Source organism: Haliotis rufescens, unplaced genomic scaffold, assembly GCF_023055435.1.
Source record: "Haliotis rufescens isolate VD_foot unplaced genomic scaffold, xgHalRufe1.0.p SCAF_2, whole genome shotgun sequence".
In the NCBI taxonomy this organism is placed as follows: Eukaryota; Metazoa; Mollusca; class Gastropoda; order Lepetellida; family Haliotidae; genus Haliotis; species Haliotis rufescens.
In genome coordinates, this window is record NW_025963890.1 from 31450181 (window position 1) to 31469702 (window position 19522).

At 41.4% G+C, this 19522-nt stretch overlaps 2 protein-coding genes across 2 annotated transcripts in view; one reads left to right on the top strand and one right to left on the bottom strand.

Annotated features, from left to right (window-relative positions):
* Positions 1 to 19522, bottom strand: part of LOC124119420 (SCY1-like protein 2) — a 328929-nt gene that overhangs the window by 281197 nt on the left and 28210 nt on the right. Inside the window, exons 3-5 of the mRNA XM_048399279.1 lie at positions 19225 to 19385; positions 18063 to 18162; positions 4140 to 4184 (exon numbers count right to left, since the gene is read on the bottom strand). Coding sequence (XP_048255236.1) covers positions 4140 to 4184; positions 18063 to 18162; positions 19225 to 19385 — 306 coding nt within the window. The remainder of the gene's footprint in view (positions 1 to 4139; positions 4185 to 18062; positions 18163 to 19224; positions 19386 to 19522) is intronic.
* Positions 11776 to 16236, top strand: LOC124119423. The gene is made up of 2 exons (XM_046481914.2): positions 11776 to 14093; positions 15810 to 16236. Exon 1 carries the CDS (start codon positions 11776 to 11778, stop codon positions 12955 to 12957), a length of 1182 nt encoding a protein of 393 aa, XP_046337870.2. The 3' UTR covers positions 12958 to 14093; positions 15810 to 16236.

Here is a 19522-nt window from a genome sequence, read left to right on the forward strand (position 1 = left end):
CATAACATTTGGGCAATACTATCAGCACTGAACAGAATGCTCTTCTAGACCTCCAACACCACAGATGTTTTCAGTTTTCACAACATAGATATTCTCCTAAAGAAAGGGAATCAAAATACTGGCCAGTGTAGACTGTGTACATATTCATTGTGCTGATTCTCTATAGCCCAAAATAAATATTTCATATATATTGCAATACTATTGCAATAATATTTCTATGAATTTAAAGGAACTTTGCACATGTTTATCTTCTCTCCAAATAATTCTTATTCAGCCAATTATTCAGCTTGCATGCCCTTCTGCCATTGGTCCAGGATGTGATTCAGCAATTAAGGGATACCCGAGGCATGACCTCTGTCTGGGAAGGTAGATTATGGTACCAAATGTTATTGTCAATGGAGAATTCATCAATGCATTCTTTATGAAGGCTATGTGCATGACATTAAAATACTGCTTAAAACTTGTCAAAACACATGAAAATTGTGTCTCCATAAAATGCAATTGTACTTTGATAACTGTCACTACAAAAAGTATGAAAGAAGTATAAGCTATATCATAGAACACTTTGGTTTTGGATGGATATTTAAAACAGTTGGAGATATTAATTCATTTAAGACAGATGCTACCTTACATACCTTACATAATAGTACATCATATACACTTCTCCCAGAATATAAAGCCTGTGAAATGGGAAATCTTGTAACATTTGCATTAGGTGAAGCTTTGTTTTGTTATAAATGAAGTTCAATGGTTGCGTACAGGTGTATCACAATGTTTATGCACAGAGTAAATTAAAACAAGACTTTGACACTAACGTGGCTATATCCCCCGCCCCTGTTGCAGAATTAATGACATAATTAAATCTAAACAAACCCTAACCTTTTTTAACCGAGGTGGAACTTGTCATGGAAATTGTAAAAAAAAGAGTTTGGAACCTAAGTCCATCTTGTTGCCATGGAAACGTAAAAAACAAAAATTTCTTAAATTTCTAAATAGCAAAAGGCACCAGTTCAGCATGTACCTGACAGACCTGCAAAGTTTCATGAAAAAATATTGAACGGTTTATGAGTTATGCTCCGGAAACGAGACGTGACGGACGGACGTATGGATGGACGGATGGACGGAGCCCGTTTCTATATCCCCCGCCAACTTTGTTGGGCGGGGGATAATAATAAGAAGACCATTACAGCACCTGATCCACATACTTTACACATCTCTTGGTTACATTAATATTTGTTTCCATTATATTAATTGGTTGGTTGGCACTCAGCAATATTCCAGCTATATGACGGCAGTCTGTAAATAAGAGTCTGGACCAGACAATCCAGTGATTGATATCATGAGCATCAATCTACGCAATTGGGATAGATGACATGCATCAACCAAGTCAGCGAGTCTGACAGCCCGATCCCGTTAATCGCCTCTTACGACAAGCATAGTCGCCTTTTACTGCAAGCCATTATATTAATATTTACCTTAATGCATCTACATGAATCAATAAAAACAAAACACTTAGACGGCAATCTTAAACTTCTGATTTACCCTGATTGGCTATACCACATTAGTTAGAGAAGTATCCTCCCATCAGTCATACAGGCGATTTGTCATACAGCTTATAACAAAATAGGATATGCATGACTGGACCACTAATCCCCTGCCTTCTACCTATCAATATGGACTGTTCCACACAGATCATTAACTGTGTTTATGTTTAAGCTTGAATTATAGGGAACACCAAGATTATAATTATGAATGATCTTGTGCTAATTCATTTGCAGATTGTAAGAAAACAAATTGTAAAGCAGAAAATTAATTAATAAATTAGTATGGTTTATTCAACATAATATTATAAATATGAACCCTGTTTAACAAGAAACATCTCTAGTCTCCTTTCATAGGATTACATGAATTACATTTATTAACTTCAAAGGGCAAAGTATTTATTAAAACAACATATTAATCATTTGTTAGTAAAAGAACTTACAGTGACTTTGATTATTTTATTACCCTCTTCTGACAAGATAACCAGCTCACAACAACTCACCCTTTATGAGTTTAACATTGTTGTAACAAAGACCTTAACTCAGAGTGTTGGGTCATACCATTACAGCTTAAGGTGAGTGCTCTAATTACCCCCCTACTCAACTGTATGATAATTGGCAATAACAAGGTGTACAACAAATGGCCTGTCTGACTGATGGGAGGGAACCGTTAGAGACCAGGTTGTCAGACAGTGATGAAGGGGACAAATTAGGACAATACCTACAGCTGTAATGGACCAGTCCCACCTTGAGTGCTCTACCCAGAGGGGGTATATTCTGATCACAGTTTATGTGGAGATATGTGAACTTGTAACTGAAAGTCTGCTAACTGTGCATGCAGAATTTATGTACAGAATCCTTCATGTCCATAACATAAAAATAAATAATTTTAATCTTGAACTTATCTCTGTTGGATTATAATCCTGAGGTCAGAGTTGAGTTACTGTTCACTCACCCATACACTGTGTTGTTTTAACTAAAGGGGTCTATCTATTGGGAGGTTACCTTCTCATTCAGTTAGTGATGAATAAGTTATCCATTTAAGGCATTTCCATATTTGTAATAGTATTGTTTTTACATATTTCAGTTTCTAAAAATTCTAATTGATAATGAACTAGTGAGTGAGTTGGGTTTAACACTGCTTTTAACAGTATTCCAGTTATATCACGGCGTGTCAGCTTAATGTGGGAGGAAAGTGATGCAGGTCTCATATGTTTACCACTTCGGTGAAACCTACGAGCACGGGTATGGTGCTGACAAACCTAGAAACATAATCGGGCGAACCGGGATTCGAACCCACAATCATAGATTTCTGGCGTGTCCAAGGGATACAACTCTGCACAGCGAATAGCGACGACTGGGCCACCCATGCCCCCTAATGAACTGAGTCAGTCAAGCACCTGGAGAGTGAGTGAGTGAGTATGGTTTTGTGCCTCTTTTAGCATTATTACAGCAATATCAGGGCGGGGGACACCAGAAATGGGCTTCACACATTGTACCCATGTATTATGAGAAAACAGTCGAGTCAAGCAGCCTTGTAACATGAATTTCTTTGTCGCACTAACACTTGTACTAACACGTGTCACAGTCAATAACACAATGGCTACTTTTCGGTTTTCAGTAATGGCAATGTGCAAAAGCCAAGTTAAGTCAAAATTTAAAATAAATACACCTGTAAAAATCTCACAGCATTATGAATATTATTGACCGAAAAACAGTTATAAATAGGTGTTTCAATGTGTTGAAAATTGGATATGTATATCTTGAACAAATTTTGGTGTCATCATTGGTAGGAACAAAAATATAAGTTTTGAGCAATGAATTCCACTGGTTGCTGTGGAGGCAGTGTTTACACCCGCATATGACAAGCAGGCCATGACATAAGATCATTTGACTTTCAGTTAGGTGAGTTAAAAATGTCAGAGTGATGGCTATATATGAGTTTTTCATAATAGAAGGCTGGATGTGAACCTTGTGTAACAAATACAAGTCTTGTGGTAGGAATAAGCTTGCCAGGTTTCAGCTTCATTGTTCCCGTGGTTTCTTGAGAGAAGATATTCACAGATGACAATGTGTGTGACACTTTCCAGAGAAGTAAACAATAACATAAATACATTTGACTTTCAGATGAACTAAACAGTAGAGTTTTAAAAGCATTAGAAACAATTCAAACAAAACAATGATCTAAAAGTCAGTCATTCTCATAAATATTCAATCAACTTGATAGATAATAAAAGCATCGTCCATTTCTCCAAGCTGAATGCCAAAATTTAATTTTGGAATTGAAAAGACATAAAGTCTAGATTTGTGGTTTTCAAATCCCATTTTGCAGTGTTTCGTACCACTGCAGTCAGATTACAGCAGACACATCCATTCATTTTTTAACGGATAATATTTTTATTGATTGTGCAAACGACAGATTTTTACCACCATTTTGAAGATCATTTTAAGTTTCTATCTGAAACTTATAATGCCATGTGGAGAATTTGCGTAAAAGGAACAAGCACTAAATGTCTGAATGAGCTAACTTCAGACAGATTTGGCTGTTTGAAAGCTTGCATTCTATTGGAGAATGAATGCTCTGTTGCCACTTCCTACCTGCATTAAGCCGTACTTTATTTCAGCCTCAATGAAGTCATGATCCTGAAATGAAATAAAACCATTTTGAAAATTCCTGTTTGAATTGTGTATATCTGAGCCAACAAAGTGATCTTAATGCCATGACTCCCAACAGTGATAGTGCGCTTCATGACTGCACTGTGGAACTAGATCACTTGTCACACACTCCTCTAATAACCATGGAACAGGCCTAAAATCTACATCCAAACAAACAACACTTCTGATTATTTAAAACATGGAGCATGTTGCAAACACACGATAGTGCATATCATGGTCTTCAAATTACTCATCAACAGGGAAGTAATTAAGCAGCCTTAAAAGCCAAAGCCTGAAAATGTTGGATTTATGTTCAGATTGTTACCATTTCCATCACATTCCAAACAGCTTAAAATACCAGCTAAACTAATTCGCCACAAGTGGCCACAGTAATCATCAGTATCTATACAGTAAACTACAGTTATATCAAACTCAAAGGGACCACTAATTTTAGTTCGTTATAACCGTTGTTCGTAAAATGCATATACAGCAAATAGTCACGACAAAAAAAGTGAGTTTGTTATATCCGTCAGTTTGTTATATAACCAAATGTGTGTACTGTTTTTTTTAGTTTTGGGGGGATAACTTTCCTGTAAGCTAACATCACAAATAACTGAAAGTCTGTTTTTATACAGCAGGAATACCATATGGTTAAAATCTTTGTTTATGGCATATAATATGGTATAAAAAAGTGTCTCACTTTCAAGATATGACACTTCTATAAAGAAGCGATAACTGACTTCATTAGGCTACGGCCATTTTTCATATTTGTTGGAGCACAGATAAGCCAACCCTCCAAAACTGAAATGAACACACTAAAACGTTAACGCTTTCTTTTGGACTGAAACATCACACACAACGGTTGGGATTAATTTGTGTAAAAAAAATCAATAGAAACAAAATAGGCAATTACAGATGAATATTTCGCCAAATTGATCAGCCCAAGCTGCCTGAAAACATCCTAAATCTGTCCTTTGTCAACCTGTCTGGGTTAAATAGGCATCACAGGCATCAGGAGCAGAGTATTAGGGTAAACTACAGACCATTTGTGATGCTTATAGAGAATAGCTGTTTACATATTCATAGCTTTGATGATTTTCATCCCCTACATGGTTCACAAATGCCTGGGGCTTGTGAGTACATCGAGGACAATTGACAACATTACCATGGTGTCCCAGTTTGACCACTGTACCAACAACCAAAAACATACCAAGTATGTGGGACACTAAATGATTATTATAGATTGTATTTTCTGATGAGACCAGATAAATCACACAGATCTTACAGATCCTAATTAATCACTTTCAATGATTTCAACATGTATCCTCCTTTTCGTCCATAGGGACTCACAGAAGATATCATTCATAGCCATACATACTTTTTATGCATATATGATGCAATATCTTGCATCAGGTAAAAATCAGGTAAAAAACTATCCGTTCAGTTTTCAATCTACACTATTATTTCTTTCCGAAAGTTAGGCTTATGTTACATAACACATTAATGAATTATCTTTAATCTTCATTCCAAATCAAATATTCATTTCACTATATTTTTGTTGTTAAAAATAGTATGCCACCCAATTATGTTTTAGAAGGCGCTGCAACTTGTAAAACATTCTGAGTTTAATCAGCTTGTTCTGCCATGTATATGAAAATGCATGCCGAAGTGCTCAAAGTATTACGTCATTCCTCATGCACTCAATGTGTGACGTCAAACAGCAAATTTCGACACACCGACGATAATGGTATCCTCCAATTAGTTACACGTCCCATTTGTCATACACCTTAAAACAACATAGGTCATGGCTGAATGCACTGACTGGTCTACCCTATGTTACCTAAGTATTAAAATGGACTGATCCAAAACAAGTGGAAAAGTAATCTTGTACTTCATAAACTTTAGTGAGTGAGTGAGTTTGCTTTTACGCCGCTTTTAGCAATATTCCAGCAATATCACGGCGGGGGACACCAGAAATGGGCTTCACACATTGTACCCATGTCGTGAATCGAACCCGGGTCTCCGGCGTGACGAGCGAACGCTTTAACCACCAGGCTACCCGACCGCCCTCATAAACTTTAAGTACTCATATAAGATAATGTAGAAAAGTAAACTTGTACTTTACAAACTTTAAGTACTTTATGTAAGATAAGAGAATCAATCTGGGACATCTTTGCGCGGTCCGCCCTCTCGACTCTCTGGATAACTTCAATGAAGTGGTATATGTTCGGATGGTCGTGGGGTAGTTCTCGATTGAGTCGGTTGTGAAATCCCTCAAGATCGTTGTTGGTGCGCGGTCCTGTTGTCTGGCTTTGAATCCAACCCAGTTCATCACTATACATTCATTGAAGACCTCATCTGTGGCATCGTCTTGTTCTTACCCAAGAGGGAGGTGTGGTAGTGCCGCAGCTCACCATATCCATTGCTTCACATGGGAATCTTCTTTGTAGGGGACAGCTAAGCCAAGATCCTGTGTCTTCCTCCACACTGCTTGGCTGGAGAAGGTTCTCGCTGGAGTCTCGCCTGGACGAGTGTCTTTAGCTGACTGAAGAGTCACTAGTATTTTATCATCTGTCAATCTGGTAACAGGGTAAATACAAGAGGGTAGTTGACAGTTCCACGTCTGGCATGCACGATATAGACTTGATCCCAGAGTGCAGGACAGGAAGTGAATGTCCCACCCATGTAGATGGTCTCGCTGACTGAAGTGCCTCAAGTTGACATTGTGTTGAGAACGCCAGGATTGTATTGTCTTCCTTGCAATCCTCGGTCAGATCCACCTCAGCTCTGGTCTGTGGCAGCACTGGAATGGCCTTCTGATGATGCCTGTAGAGTGACCTGCTCATACAGGTGAAGCAGGGCTGTAGAGATGCCTGATCTTGTTGAGCAATACCCTGGTTGTACAACTCATGCATGTGGGTTGTCTGCCCTCTGGTCCTCTTCCTCGAGTCGGTCGGCATCCTCACAGGGATGGGTGTGGTCTGTGGTATTCTGTTCAAAGTCTCCGACTGTTGTACAACTTCCTTTGTAGGCTTTATTAATGCATCTCCAGTGTTGACAAGTCTGTTGAATGGTGCTCTTGTTGTACAGGTAACCTTAAAAAAGAACCTGTTGTGTGCCTCGCTGCGATATTACAAAATATGATAGCGTTATTGAACTTACTCCACGTTTGATCGCGATCGGCCAAGGTACATGATTAAAAACACACACATAAATAAACACTTTAAGTGACATGGTACGGATGGAAAGATTGATCTAACATTGAGCAAATTATTCTGATGTCAATAAATTTGTGAGACAGACTTTCAAACCCATATAAATCTACGCCTTAAGGCATAGCATCCGGTAGTAAAAAAAAACATTGCACTTCCATCACGTGCGGTATGACCCGGAAGAGGTCACGTCGATTTAGACCAATGAAAGTAATGCCCTAGGAAAAATTTGCATGAAGCTAATTCCAAGAAGTCGATAGAAGACATGTTCGTAGAGTATTAACCGCCGTCGTATAGCTGGAATATTGCTGAGTGCGGCGTTAAACAACAAACAAACACATCGTAGAGTATCTCTTTTCTCGACTCCAAACGTTTATAAAAATGGTGTTTATCAATTCTGGTTTTTTTTTATATTGATACCTTAATATTGTAATTCTTGCGTTTACGTGTGCATTTAATACAAAAAATACCCATGGCTATTGTGTTAAGAAATAACTCCAGCGATTGAATTTGTCCTTGAAAACACAGTTCCGCCCTAAATACGTGTTGCTTGTGACTTTGGCACCATGCACAGCATTCATAACTGCATTACACCTGTGAAGATCCGGGGTAGAATAGGTCTTCAGAAACCCATGCTTGCCGTAAATAGCGACTATGCTTGTCCTAAGAGGTGGGTAACGGCATCGGTTGGTCAGGCTCGCTGACTTGGTTGATGCATGTCATAGTATCCAATTGCGTGGATCGATGGTCATGTCAGTCACTGGATTTTCTGGTCAAGACTCGATTATTTACAGACCGTCTTCATATAGCTGGAATATTGCTGAGTACGGCGTTAAACAACAAACAAACAAATCATAACTGCATTCTCACAAATTATACAGAATATATAAAATACATCTCTAGTCGGACGATGTGTTGATGTTATATAGTGTTCAGGAGTCTCGAAGATTCGTAATTCGACCGACTTCCAATATTTGTATTTTAATCTCCCCAAGATGTGCGTGTCACTCTACATAAACATATATATATATGCATATTAATTTAAAATGTTTTTTTGAAACCGTATTACCATTTCCCTATTTTGTAACTAACTCGTGCCATTCCCGGACTAACCGAATGGACGTTGTACGTAACGGAAAGATGCAAGCAACTTCCTGATACGGCCTATGCCATTGCTGCGATTCGTCACGTAGACCTACGTGAACGCAAGACACAACTTTTCGTGCTTCATCGTTACTCATTGCCAACTGATTACGACGATCCAGGGGAAGAATATCCCAACCCCCTATTATGAATCATTTAGGGGGAGGGAGTTAGGGATTCGATCATCACCAATAATCATATTTAACTCATTGTCTGATATGACAAATTAAAGTTGATATGTTTATAACCTCCGAGATAACATGTTTTACATATATATATATATATATATATATATATGTATATATATATGTATATGTATATGTACGGAATATTAGCCAAATAAACTGTTATATAACTTCCTATGATTATTGTAATTATACATTTGGCATTATACCAGGAAATGTGCACATTCTGACACATGAGTATGTGGGTTGTTTAGTCTACAATGTCAACAAAGGACGGGGTAGCGAAACGTGTTCAGTATCAATTATGAAATATGTAAGTACCCTAATTTCAGAGTCATGCGCATAGACAAAGACTTGCCAATTACTGACAGGTTGCATGGAAAAGAATTCTTTGAGTGAAACCTTAAAGTTAAACTATATTGTATTTTTAAAACTTCCTGTGAAGCACATACCTTGTTTTGTAGGTGAACACACACATACATCCCCATGAAGACGGTATCCAATATTTCACAAACCAACGCTGTGGCTTAAATGTGTGATAACGCCAGTGAATGTAATGCTTATATGTCATGAGAATTAACTATATAAGTATAAGTAAGGGTGTAAGGAAAAATAAGTAGAAGAACATGTTTGTAGTACACATGGAGTAACAAGCGGTATTGCTGCCTGTGTTTGAGAATTGTCATCCTTCTTCTGCACCATACAAAGAAAATTGATAGTATCAAGAAATGTATGATGATCATTCAGATAAACTGTCTAGGCATGTGTATTTTTGTCTTGAGATTCTTCACGCGATTGGATTCATTTAATGGTCTAACTTGTTTATCCAGAATTTGTTGTGCTATATGATATTACCTGGGATTAATTAAAAAGGCTCTTACACGTGGACTTAAAACAACACGTAGGCATGCTACTGAGAAAGGTAGGGTACAATGTGGTGGAAGTTAGCTATAGTTTCGTAACCGTTCATTGTTTAGAAATTATATTTGACGATATGTAAATCGGTCTAAAAATCGGCGCTAACAAATTGTGTTAGAATTAGTCAAAGTTATCCGTAACTGTCGTGTTTTTAATAGCATTTAGTGATTAGAACTAAATGCCTTTATGTTAGGCTTGGCACAGTTGCTAATATTATTACAGCGAAATACCTTCATTCCGTGCGGCTACGTGCCGTTTTGCATGGTGCCATCGTCTCTGGCCTAGATCCGCTCTTGGCACGTCCGGTAAAGGAGCGTTTGTTTATATTTTCTATGACCTGTTGTAGCGTGACATCAGCTCACGCAGCACTTGCTCTCCAGCTTTCAGCCATACAACACATAGTTATATTCGCGCATTCATCTATAATTCGTTGCAATTACCATTATGAATGCCACCAAAAAGACGGGCCGCCTTAAATCACCGCCTCGTAAGGAGCGGGAAAATAGCCAGGAGGGAACCAAGTGTCCGGCAAGCGACATCGGCTACTTGTAAGTCACGGAGATCAGCTAGATCTCCATTGCACGGACCCCCCTTGCCAAGTGTACAAAAAGGTGCTAACTTGCTAGTTGAAGCAGATGATTCGGACAATTCAAACGTTCTCCCGCGAGTCGATCACGGAGACATCGAAGAGCCCCAACAAGTGGTGTCGCCCGTTCCGTCGATGCTAGCTATATCGAGCCAACTCAACAGCATACTGGATATGCTAGGCAAACGGATGGCCCAAGATACTTCTCGGAGCTTTACTGGCATGCGAGGGGTAAGTACAAATGATCTGGGGGTAACGGGGTCGGTGGTGTCAAGAAATCCCGATGTGTTGTTATTTAGCAGTGCACACTCGGGCGAGCCGGGAGTTTCCCGTGACGTCACACCACGTGCAGAGTCAGGAGCGGGGTCAACCAATCAGGGAACAGGGGATTCCCTGACCTTCCAGGCGGATGCTATCAGCGCTCACGTCCGTCAAGTTGTACGGGAGAGAGTATGGAGAGGGGAGTTTGTGGAGTTGACTACATTGTTGCCAGGCGCACAGTCGCATGACGATGACGATGCATTTAAGATGCAGATGGATTCGTCGGGTAATCTGCGATTCTCGCCGGCCAAGCCGGCTAACGCCAGGACACTAAGCATAGGTCAATGGACGTCAGCTTTCCACATATATATGAGCATTTACGTGGTGAAACATTTTTGTCAGTCCACCATACAGGGCATGTTTGCATACATGGAAACAATCCGTAATGCCGCAGTCCGCTCCGGGGGTTTTGGCTGGTCAAACTACGACCAGCAATTCCGACACCGTATGGCACGAGACCCAATTCGGGAGTGGGGCAAGATAGACGGTGAATTGTGGTTGAAGCACATGACACCGACTATGTCCCGTGTTCAAGAAAAAAAAGACTGAACGCTTTACAGTGCCTTTCAGCAGGGGCCGTGACTTTACAGTCAACGCATGCTGGGACTACAACAGGTCAAGGTGCGCCAGGCCAGAATGCAAGTTTATTCATAAATGCTCCAATTGTGGCGAACAACATCCCGCCTATTCTTGCTTTCGCGCAAAGGGGGGTCGTAGACCCTCCAAACAACTTAACTCCACACAGGCAACCCATGCTAAAGGCACTGGCCCCAACTCCACTCATACTCACTAGATTAAAGCGACATTTGCAACTGTAAAAGCATTCTAACCATGCCCATGCCATTTATTTATTACAAGGTTTGTAATCAGGTTTTCAACTGGAATAGAGTGGGGCACGCCTAAGTCGTTGGTCTGACAATCCACGCTCAGCCAGGGATCCCATTTTACAAGAGATAGTAGCTGCCAAATTGAAAAAGGAAGTAAAATTAGTTAGGGTGGCAGGTCCTTTCGAAACGCCGCCCCTGCTGAACCTACAAGTTTCACCCATCGGTTTCGTACCCAAAAAGCAAACGGGTAGGAGTCAGTCCTTGCTGGGGACAGACGATTTTCGTTTAATACACCACCTTTCTTATCCTCAAGGCAGATCAATCAACGACAACATAGACAACGAAGCATGCTCTGTGTCATATGCACGGTTCGACGAGGCTGTCAGTATGGTACAGCAACTTGGTCCAAATGCTCTACTTGCAAAATTTGATGTGAAATCGGCTTCCAGGATGATGCCGGTACACCCTCAGGACTTTGAGTTGCTAGGCTTGTGCTTTCAAGGTAAATACTACTTTGATAAATGCTTGCCGTTTGGCTGTTCCATATCATGCTCAGTGTTTGAAAAATTCAGCACCTTTTTGCAATGGTGTGTCCAGCAAAAGTTGCCTAACGGCCAACTCATGCATTACCTTGATGATTTTCTCACAGACGGAACTGCAGGAACGAAAGACTGTGGTGACAACCTTGATACATGTCTCAGTACTTTCCAGGAGCTGGGCGTACCCGTAGCACATGCGATGACAGTAGGTCCTGCTTCCTGCTTAACATTCCTAGGTCTTGAAATCGACACAGTCAGGATGCAGGTTAGAATACCACAGGAAAAGATTGTAAATATCAACGCAATCATACACGATATGCTGGCCTCAGGTAATCACAAAGTGACCCGTAAAGCTTTGCAGTCTCTGGTGGGTAAGCTAAATTTCATGTGCCGGGCAATACCCATGGGTGGACCATTTTGCCGCAGACTGATTGATGCCTATACAAAGGTAAGTCATCAAGCACACGGTGTTCGCATCACGTGGGGAGTTCGGGAGGACCTAGAGGTTTGGCTCGGGTTCTTGGGGGAATTTAACGGTGTGTCGGTTTTTCAGAATCAAAAGTGGGCTGACAATACATGTCTGCAGCTGTTTACTGACGCAGCCAGCACTGTGGGGTTCGGCGCATACTATAACGGGAACTGGGCAAACGGGCTCTGGCCCCGTGAGTGGGTGGAGGACGGCTCGACTCGTGACATGACACTGCTGGAGTTGTTTCGGATTGTGCTGTCAGTTTGTCTGTGGGGGACAGCCTTTGCTAACAGGAAAGTACTTTTCTTTTGTGATAACCAAGTTGTAGTGTCGATAATAAATAAACAGTCTTCAAAGGCACCCAGAATCATGTCACTGATTAGGCAGCTAGTGCTGCAGGGCCTCAAACACAACATTTTGTTCAAGGCCAGATATATAACAACACACGACAATATTATCGCAGATGCACTGTCGAGATTTCAGTGGGAACGATTCCGCAATGCAGCTCCATCAGCCAACCTGCATCCCACACCACTTCCAGACAATCTCTGGCAGGGCTAACAATCGAGGCAGAGAGGCTCCTTCAGCGATCATTGGCGGCAAACACGTGGGCAACTTACCAGGCAGGAACCCAAGCGTTGCAAGCATTCAGGGCATCACAAAACCTGGGAGATGTCTGGCCGGTTCCAATCACTCATCTGGTACATTTCATTGCTCACCTGTCAGTGTCAGGACATGCACCGAGTACGGTAAGAACGTATATGGCCGGTATCTCAACGTACCATAGGCTACACAGCATGGAAGACCGCACCGGCCACTTTGTTATTACTAAAATGATTACCGGGATGCAAAAGTGTCAGGGGAGGTACGATCACAGAAAACCAATAACAATAGACCTGCTCAAAGTAATTGTAAACAACCTGCAATTTGTCTGCTCTTCTACCTATGAAGTAAGATTGTTCCAAGCAGTATATTGCTTGGCCTTCTTTGGTTTCTTTCGGGTGAGTGAACTCGTGCAAACCAAACTTTCTCATCCAGGGTGCGATTTCTTAGACCTAGAAGTCCAAGACACGACTAAGACAGTAACAGTCGCTCTAAGGCATTCAAAAACGGACGGGCAGTCACATGGCATAGTTGTTTCCATTTCCGCCATACCTGGCCTCAATCTGTGTCCAGTGGCTACAGTTAAAGCATACCTAACAGTTCGATCACAGGGTCAGACTCAAGCTTTCGTACACTTTGATAAATCTCCCCTGACCAGGTATCAATTTCAGGCCGTGCTAAAAAGCGGCATCTGCACAGCAGCATACTCTTCGCATTCCTTCAGGATTGGCGCAGCAAGGACAGCAGCCGGTAACGGAGTGAGTTCAGATTTGATACAGCACTTTGGTAGGTGGGGGTCAGAATGTTATAAAAGCTATATACGCATACCTGCAAACATTTAAATCGCCAACCATGCAAGAACAGTTTTCTTCCTATTGATTCATGTTTTCAGTATGGTTGGTTGGGTCCAGCTTCCTGACCCGGGCGAGAGAGCACCTACAGGACAGTGACTTCGGTATTCCAGGGGGATGTCTCTGGTTGGCAAGGGGCGGCATGAGGTGGAAGGAGCTGACCAAGCTGATAGATGCCCAGGTCAAAGCAATGCAGACACCACCAAAGGCGGTGGTGACTCACCTTGGTTCGAAAGGCGCTGGGTAAGGTAACCACGTGTCAGCTATATCATGAGATCAAGCTGGCACTCCTGAGGATACACCTCCTCCTACCTGGTGCTGTCATTCTGTGGTCAGACATGCTGCCACGGAGGTACTGGCATGAAGCCAGCCGTGCCCGGGACCTGGACGGGGCCAGGCAGAAGCTGAACAGACGAGTGGGGAACAGGGCCCGTTAGCTTGGGGGGGATACGGGTTCCCCACACAGTGTTCAACCGGCAGGAGCAGCAACTGTACCTGCGTGACGGGGTTCATTTGTCACCGGTCAGACTTGATCTATTCACACAAAACATTGGCAGCTCCCTTTCCGCAGTATGCTTGTAGGAAACATTTTCAGTATTTTATAACACGGTGGGTGTACATGAGAGCGAATGGTCGTGGTTGTGGGGAAGCACCTTGGTGCTTTTGGCGGGGTGCTGGTGGACTGCATTACAAGTTACATTTGGCGTCTAGGGATACATCCCAAATTATAAATGATTTAGGATAGGGTTGCCCTCTTTACAGCAGGAACCAATTTATCCATTCTGCTTAACAGCAGATGGCTTAGTGTCAACTTTACAGCGGATGGTCAGCTTGGCAACAATAGTTGCCCTCGCTCATGGTTTGGCAATGGTACTTGCCTGGCAGCGATAGCTGCATAGCAACATGGGTTGCTTGGCAACGGTAGTTGCAGGGCAGCGGGCGCTGCATGGGTAAGCAACATGGGTTGCTTGGCAACGGTAGTTGCGGGGCAGCGGATGCTGCATCGGTAAGCAACATGGGTTGCTTGGCAACGGTTGTTGGAGGGCAGCGGTTGCTGCAGTTAGGGTTGCTTAACAGGGGTTAAGCTCATTGCTGCAGTCCACCAGTACCTCCACATCCGCGACCATTTCATCCAATAATATCTCTTGTCTTAATTTGAAGTTCCGCTATCATGCATGATGGCGGAGCCTGTCATAATTGAGCCATGTCCTTATAAAACAGCATACCGAGTAATGGTTTCAGCTGAAACGGGCGTTACTTCAGACTAAGGTAACCTTAATCATAACCTTAGGGGCTGAGGTTAACCTTGGCTGGGGTTGTTTTGTGTATTGAGGCCTTGACCGTCGCTCACGTGCAATCATTCCAAGAATAGCTTATAGGATATACTAACAAAAGCCCCTACGGGCCTGTTGTGGTGATTTGTACTATGGTAGTATGCTGAATATCTTTTCTTTTCAACAATGTAGAATCTCTGGCAGTAACGACATGAGGTTAGACCCAGTACGCAGGTACTAAGTGCCCCTTGCAGTAAATTAGGAAAACACGTTACTATATTCAAAATAAGGTTCCTGTTTTCTTAAATGCAAAGGTATTTTAACGTTGTATTTTGTGATTTGTAATCAGGCGTGGTTATGGAATGTCCAATCACTGGGCTGCAAGTGAAAACATGAGGTAGTCGAGATGATGTTGGCGAAAAATATTCTGTCAGATGATGGAAGGCAGGCTAGAAACAAGAGACCTCCCTCCATTAGAGTTCAAGCAGAATCATTAATACTTAATACAATCAAGCTTAAGCCAAAAAGAAATCTTTACAATGTATAAGGAGTAGCACATGGTTGAGAGACCGTGTGCTCAATAAATATAACAAAAATGTGTGAACATAATAATGTAATTAAATATAGTTTACTTTAATGAAAAACTGTGATACTAATTCTACAAGTATATTTGTTTCTATTGCAGGATGGAAATAGAAAAGTATTGAAGTGTATCTCACCTCAAAATAAGAGACCTCCCTTCATAAGAGTTCACGCAGAATGCATGAGGATGGGCAGTTGAGAAAGAAAGTCTAAAGAAGTGGACTAAAGGGCCAACCAGAAGACAGATAGCATCTGACAGGTGTCAAAGAAAGTCAAGATGCTAAACAATAATGTTGTGGTGAATAATAAAGTGGTGAATATATCTAAAATTAGATAGTGGAAGTCCAGTTGAAGCTGGAGAAATCACAGAGGCTGCAAACGGTACCAAAGTTATCGTTGTTAGTTGTCTGACATTCAACTGCAGACATATGTATATATATACTCACACGCAAAGTGGTTTTAAGCAAATAGGTAACAAACACGGAACCATCAATTGATACGAGTTTTAGCATGAATATTTTTGGCTGCATTTTGGAAGCCCCGAGTAAAAACGCAACATAAACAACAAATCGCCAAAACGCACTATTTCAATGAATATGTGGGTATCATGCACCCATTTGTCGCGAAATCGAAAATGCACGAACTGTCACGAACTGTAGCCGATTCTTGGACCTACCACTCCTTGGTCAACAATGCCACCACGCCTTACTCAAATTCAGAGAAACCAGGCTATCGGACGTTTGGAAGCTGGAGAGTCTGTCCAAGATGTTGCCCGTCATTTCAACGTTAACAGAACCACAATTTACCGTCTCCTGCATCGATACAATGCTACACAGACCACAGATGACCTTCCTCGGAGCTGTCGTCTTAGGGTCACCACACCTCGACACGATCGGCAGATTACCCGTCAACACCAGCGACATCCGTTTCTAACTGCAAGTGAAAGTGCTCGACAGACCATAGGAACACATAATCGACACATTAGCTGGGACACTGATCCGACGTCTCCGTTCCAACAACCTCAGATGTCGCCGACCAGCACGTCGTCCTGTTCTCCAACCATTTCATCGACAAGCACGACTTCAGTGGGCACAGGGTCATCACAATTGGCGTCATTGTGAGTTGCGGCGTGTGATCTTCTCTCATGAAAGTCGCTTTTGTGTCTCCCATGCAGACAGAAGAGTCAGAATTTGGCGGCGTCGAGGTGATCGTTTCACTGACAGAAACGTTGCGGAAAGGGATCCATGGGGTGGACCTAGCGTCATGATATTGGCAGGGATTGGACTTAATGCGAGACATGGACCCATGTGCTTTCTGAATGTTGGTCAAGGTCGGGGACACAGCGTCACTGCTCAGCGGCATATCGACTAAGTGATCAGACCCCACGTTGTTCCATTTTTTGCACAACATCAACAACACATTTTCCAGCAGGACAACGCTCGTCCCCATGTTGCCAGAGCTACCATGGCCTTTCTGCAACAACACAACATCCGTGTTCTACCGTGGCCAGCCCTCAACCCTGATCTGAACCCCATCGAACACTTGTGGGATGAGGTTCAACGGCGTCTGCACAATGTGGGCCCAGTCCCTACAACCGCCGATGAACTACGCACAGCTGCTCTGGATGTGTGCAGGAGGATCCCTAGGGCCTTCATAAATCGTCTGATCCACTCAATGTACAGGAGATGTGTTGCGATCAATGCTAATGGTGGTCACACCAGGTATTGACTGACATTTTGGGTATTGACCCGAAACTGTGTAAGCCCTTAACATTTGAAAAAAAAACAATTATGTCATCTGCCTTTTAATCCATTAAACTGTCTTCAGTCAAATTTTTGTCAATATATATAAAATAAATAAATAACATGTATACTGCATACTCGACTTGCGTTTCTTTTGCGTGTGAGTATATGATTATAATGACGACTAGGGGGTTATGAGAGGGGGCACTTGTATAACTAAGCATTATCAGTCAAAAATACAGGTTACCTCTGTAAACACATCAACTTAGTTATTAGTTGTTACATGAATTGATAAATATATACTTCCAATTTGGGAACTTGTAACGACATTTGACTTCGGCCGAATATTGGCCTCTGAGCAGGTCTAGATATACCCCTGATTATACCCACAAGTTTGACGTGAAGGGAGGTAGCTTTGATACTTTCGTTGTTATCGATAGTACTAATCAATATTAAAGATACTTCAACATTCTACATCTATGTATTGTCATCAGCTCATAGACAATGTGTGGATACTTTGATCAATTGTGACACCACTAGTCATGACAGACAAAATACATATGCAATCACTTTGGTTTGGCATCCTAAATATTTGGTTTATCAGTTTTACTCACCTTAAGCTCTTGAGGAACAGGTGCTGCGATGCGTTCATAGTTTCCGAGAACATTGGATAAACTTCCTATGACTGGTTCAGTTGCAAATGCCAAACTGTCACTGGAACATAGAAATAGTATGACCAAACAATGTGTCATGTCCTTGGTACATTACGTGCTATAATATGGATAGAATAATGTTAAAAGTGAAATAAAAGCTTCGATTTGTTTATTGAAAACAGTGATCCTCTATGCTTATCATGAAATGCAAATGTAAAAACATTGCCATGATGAGTTTATGACAAGGTTACAAGGTCAGAGCCAGAGTTGTTACATCATAAACAAACAGTAGTAGTTACAAGGATCAAGTATGATAGAGGTACTTTTCTTGTTCACAAAATACCTTAAGTTTTAAAGACGAGAAACCATTTTCATATCAGGCATGCACGTTTTGGACTTATGATATTTAAGTATGGCCTATATGCGGGGTAAAGACAAACACTGACTTGAAGGTAAATCAGAAACAGAATGAAATCAGAATGAGTCAACGACCTATTGATGTACAGAAATAAAATCAGCCTTTTTGAAACATTTTAGCATTTCCTCTTTAACCATTGACGTCTTAGCTAAGAACATGCCAGTAAAGCGTCCAATTGCTATTCATATTTCCCATCTGATGGTTTCATTATCATTTGTAAATATTTTGCGTTTTTCTTCAATTATGAAGATCATGTGGGCCAATACGGGCCCTCACACTGAAACCTATTAGTTTTAATTGAATACGAGATGTTGCAGGAAGTATATGTTAAGCATTTAGATATTTTGCATTGAAAGTTGTTACACGAACATATGTACACTGGCGCAGGGGGTGCACACCCAACCTTTTTTCAGATGCTAATGTAGGCCTGACAGTCCCTCGGTTGTTCTTGCTCAAGTTGTGACTTGGGTAATATACACCCCCAGTGCTTCAATATCCTAGATCTACATCTAAAAATGCTTGTCAAGGCAAATCACCTGGATGTAAATACAGGTAAATGTATTGTACCAAAAGGGTTATTAAACACAAATTCATGTAAAGAAAATACACAGGAACTGATGTATGTGAATTGACTCTGGTGCCTTTAATGTGAAAATTGCTTTTTAACTAAGTGCAGAGTGACACAAAATAAGGAAATGCACCTACTGGCACTCCTCGACTCCATGCATTACTGACAGTACATTGGGATGGCGGACATGTTCCAGTTGATTAACTTCTTTCCGGAGAAGTTCAGATACTGTCTCACGTCGCCGAGGTTTGTGAAGTTTGTCTGCAATCTTTTTCTCAAAAAGAAAGACAGATGCTTCCTTAATAAAACAAAAGAAATAGAGATAATTAACACCAATTTGTAACAAAATTCCTTAGATAACGTAATTTACTGTATCATGTTCTCAAAGTTAAAAAGAATTACTTATAGTGATGTCAGAAGTATAACCTACATTGC

Excerpts from the sequence above, each read along its gene's own strand:
- LOC124119423 (XM_046481914.2), top strand. The coding sequence starts at position 11,776 with ATGGTACAGCAACTTGGTCCAAATGCTCTACTTGCAAAATTTGATGTG.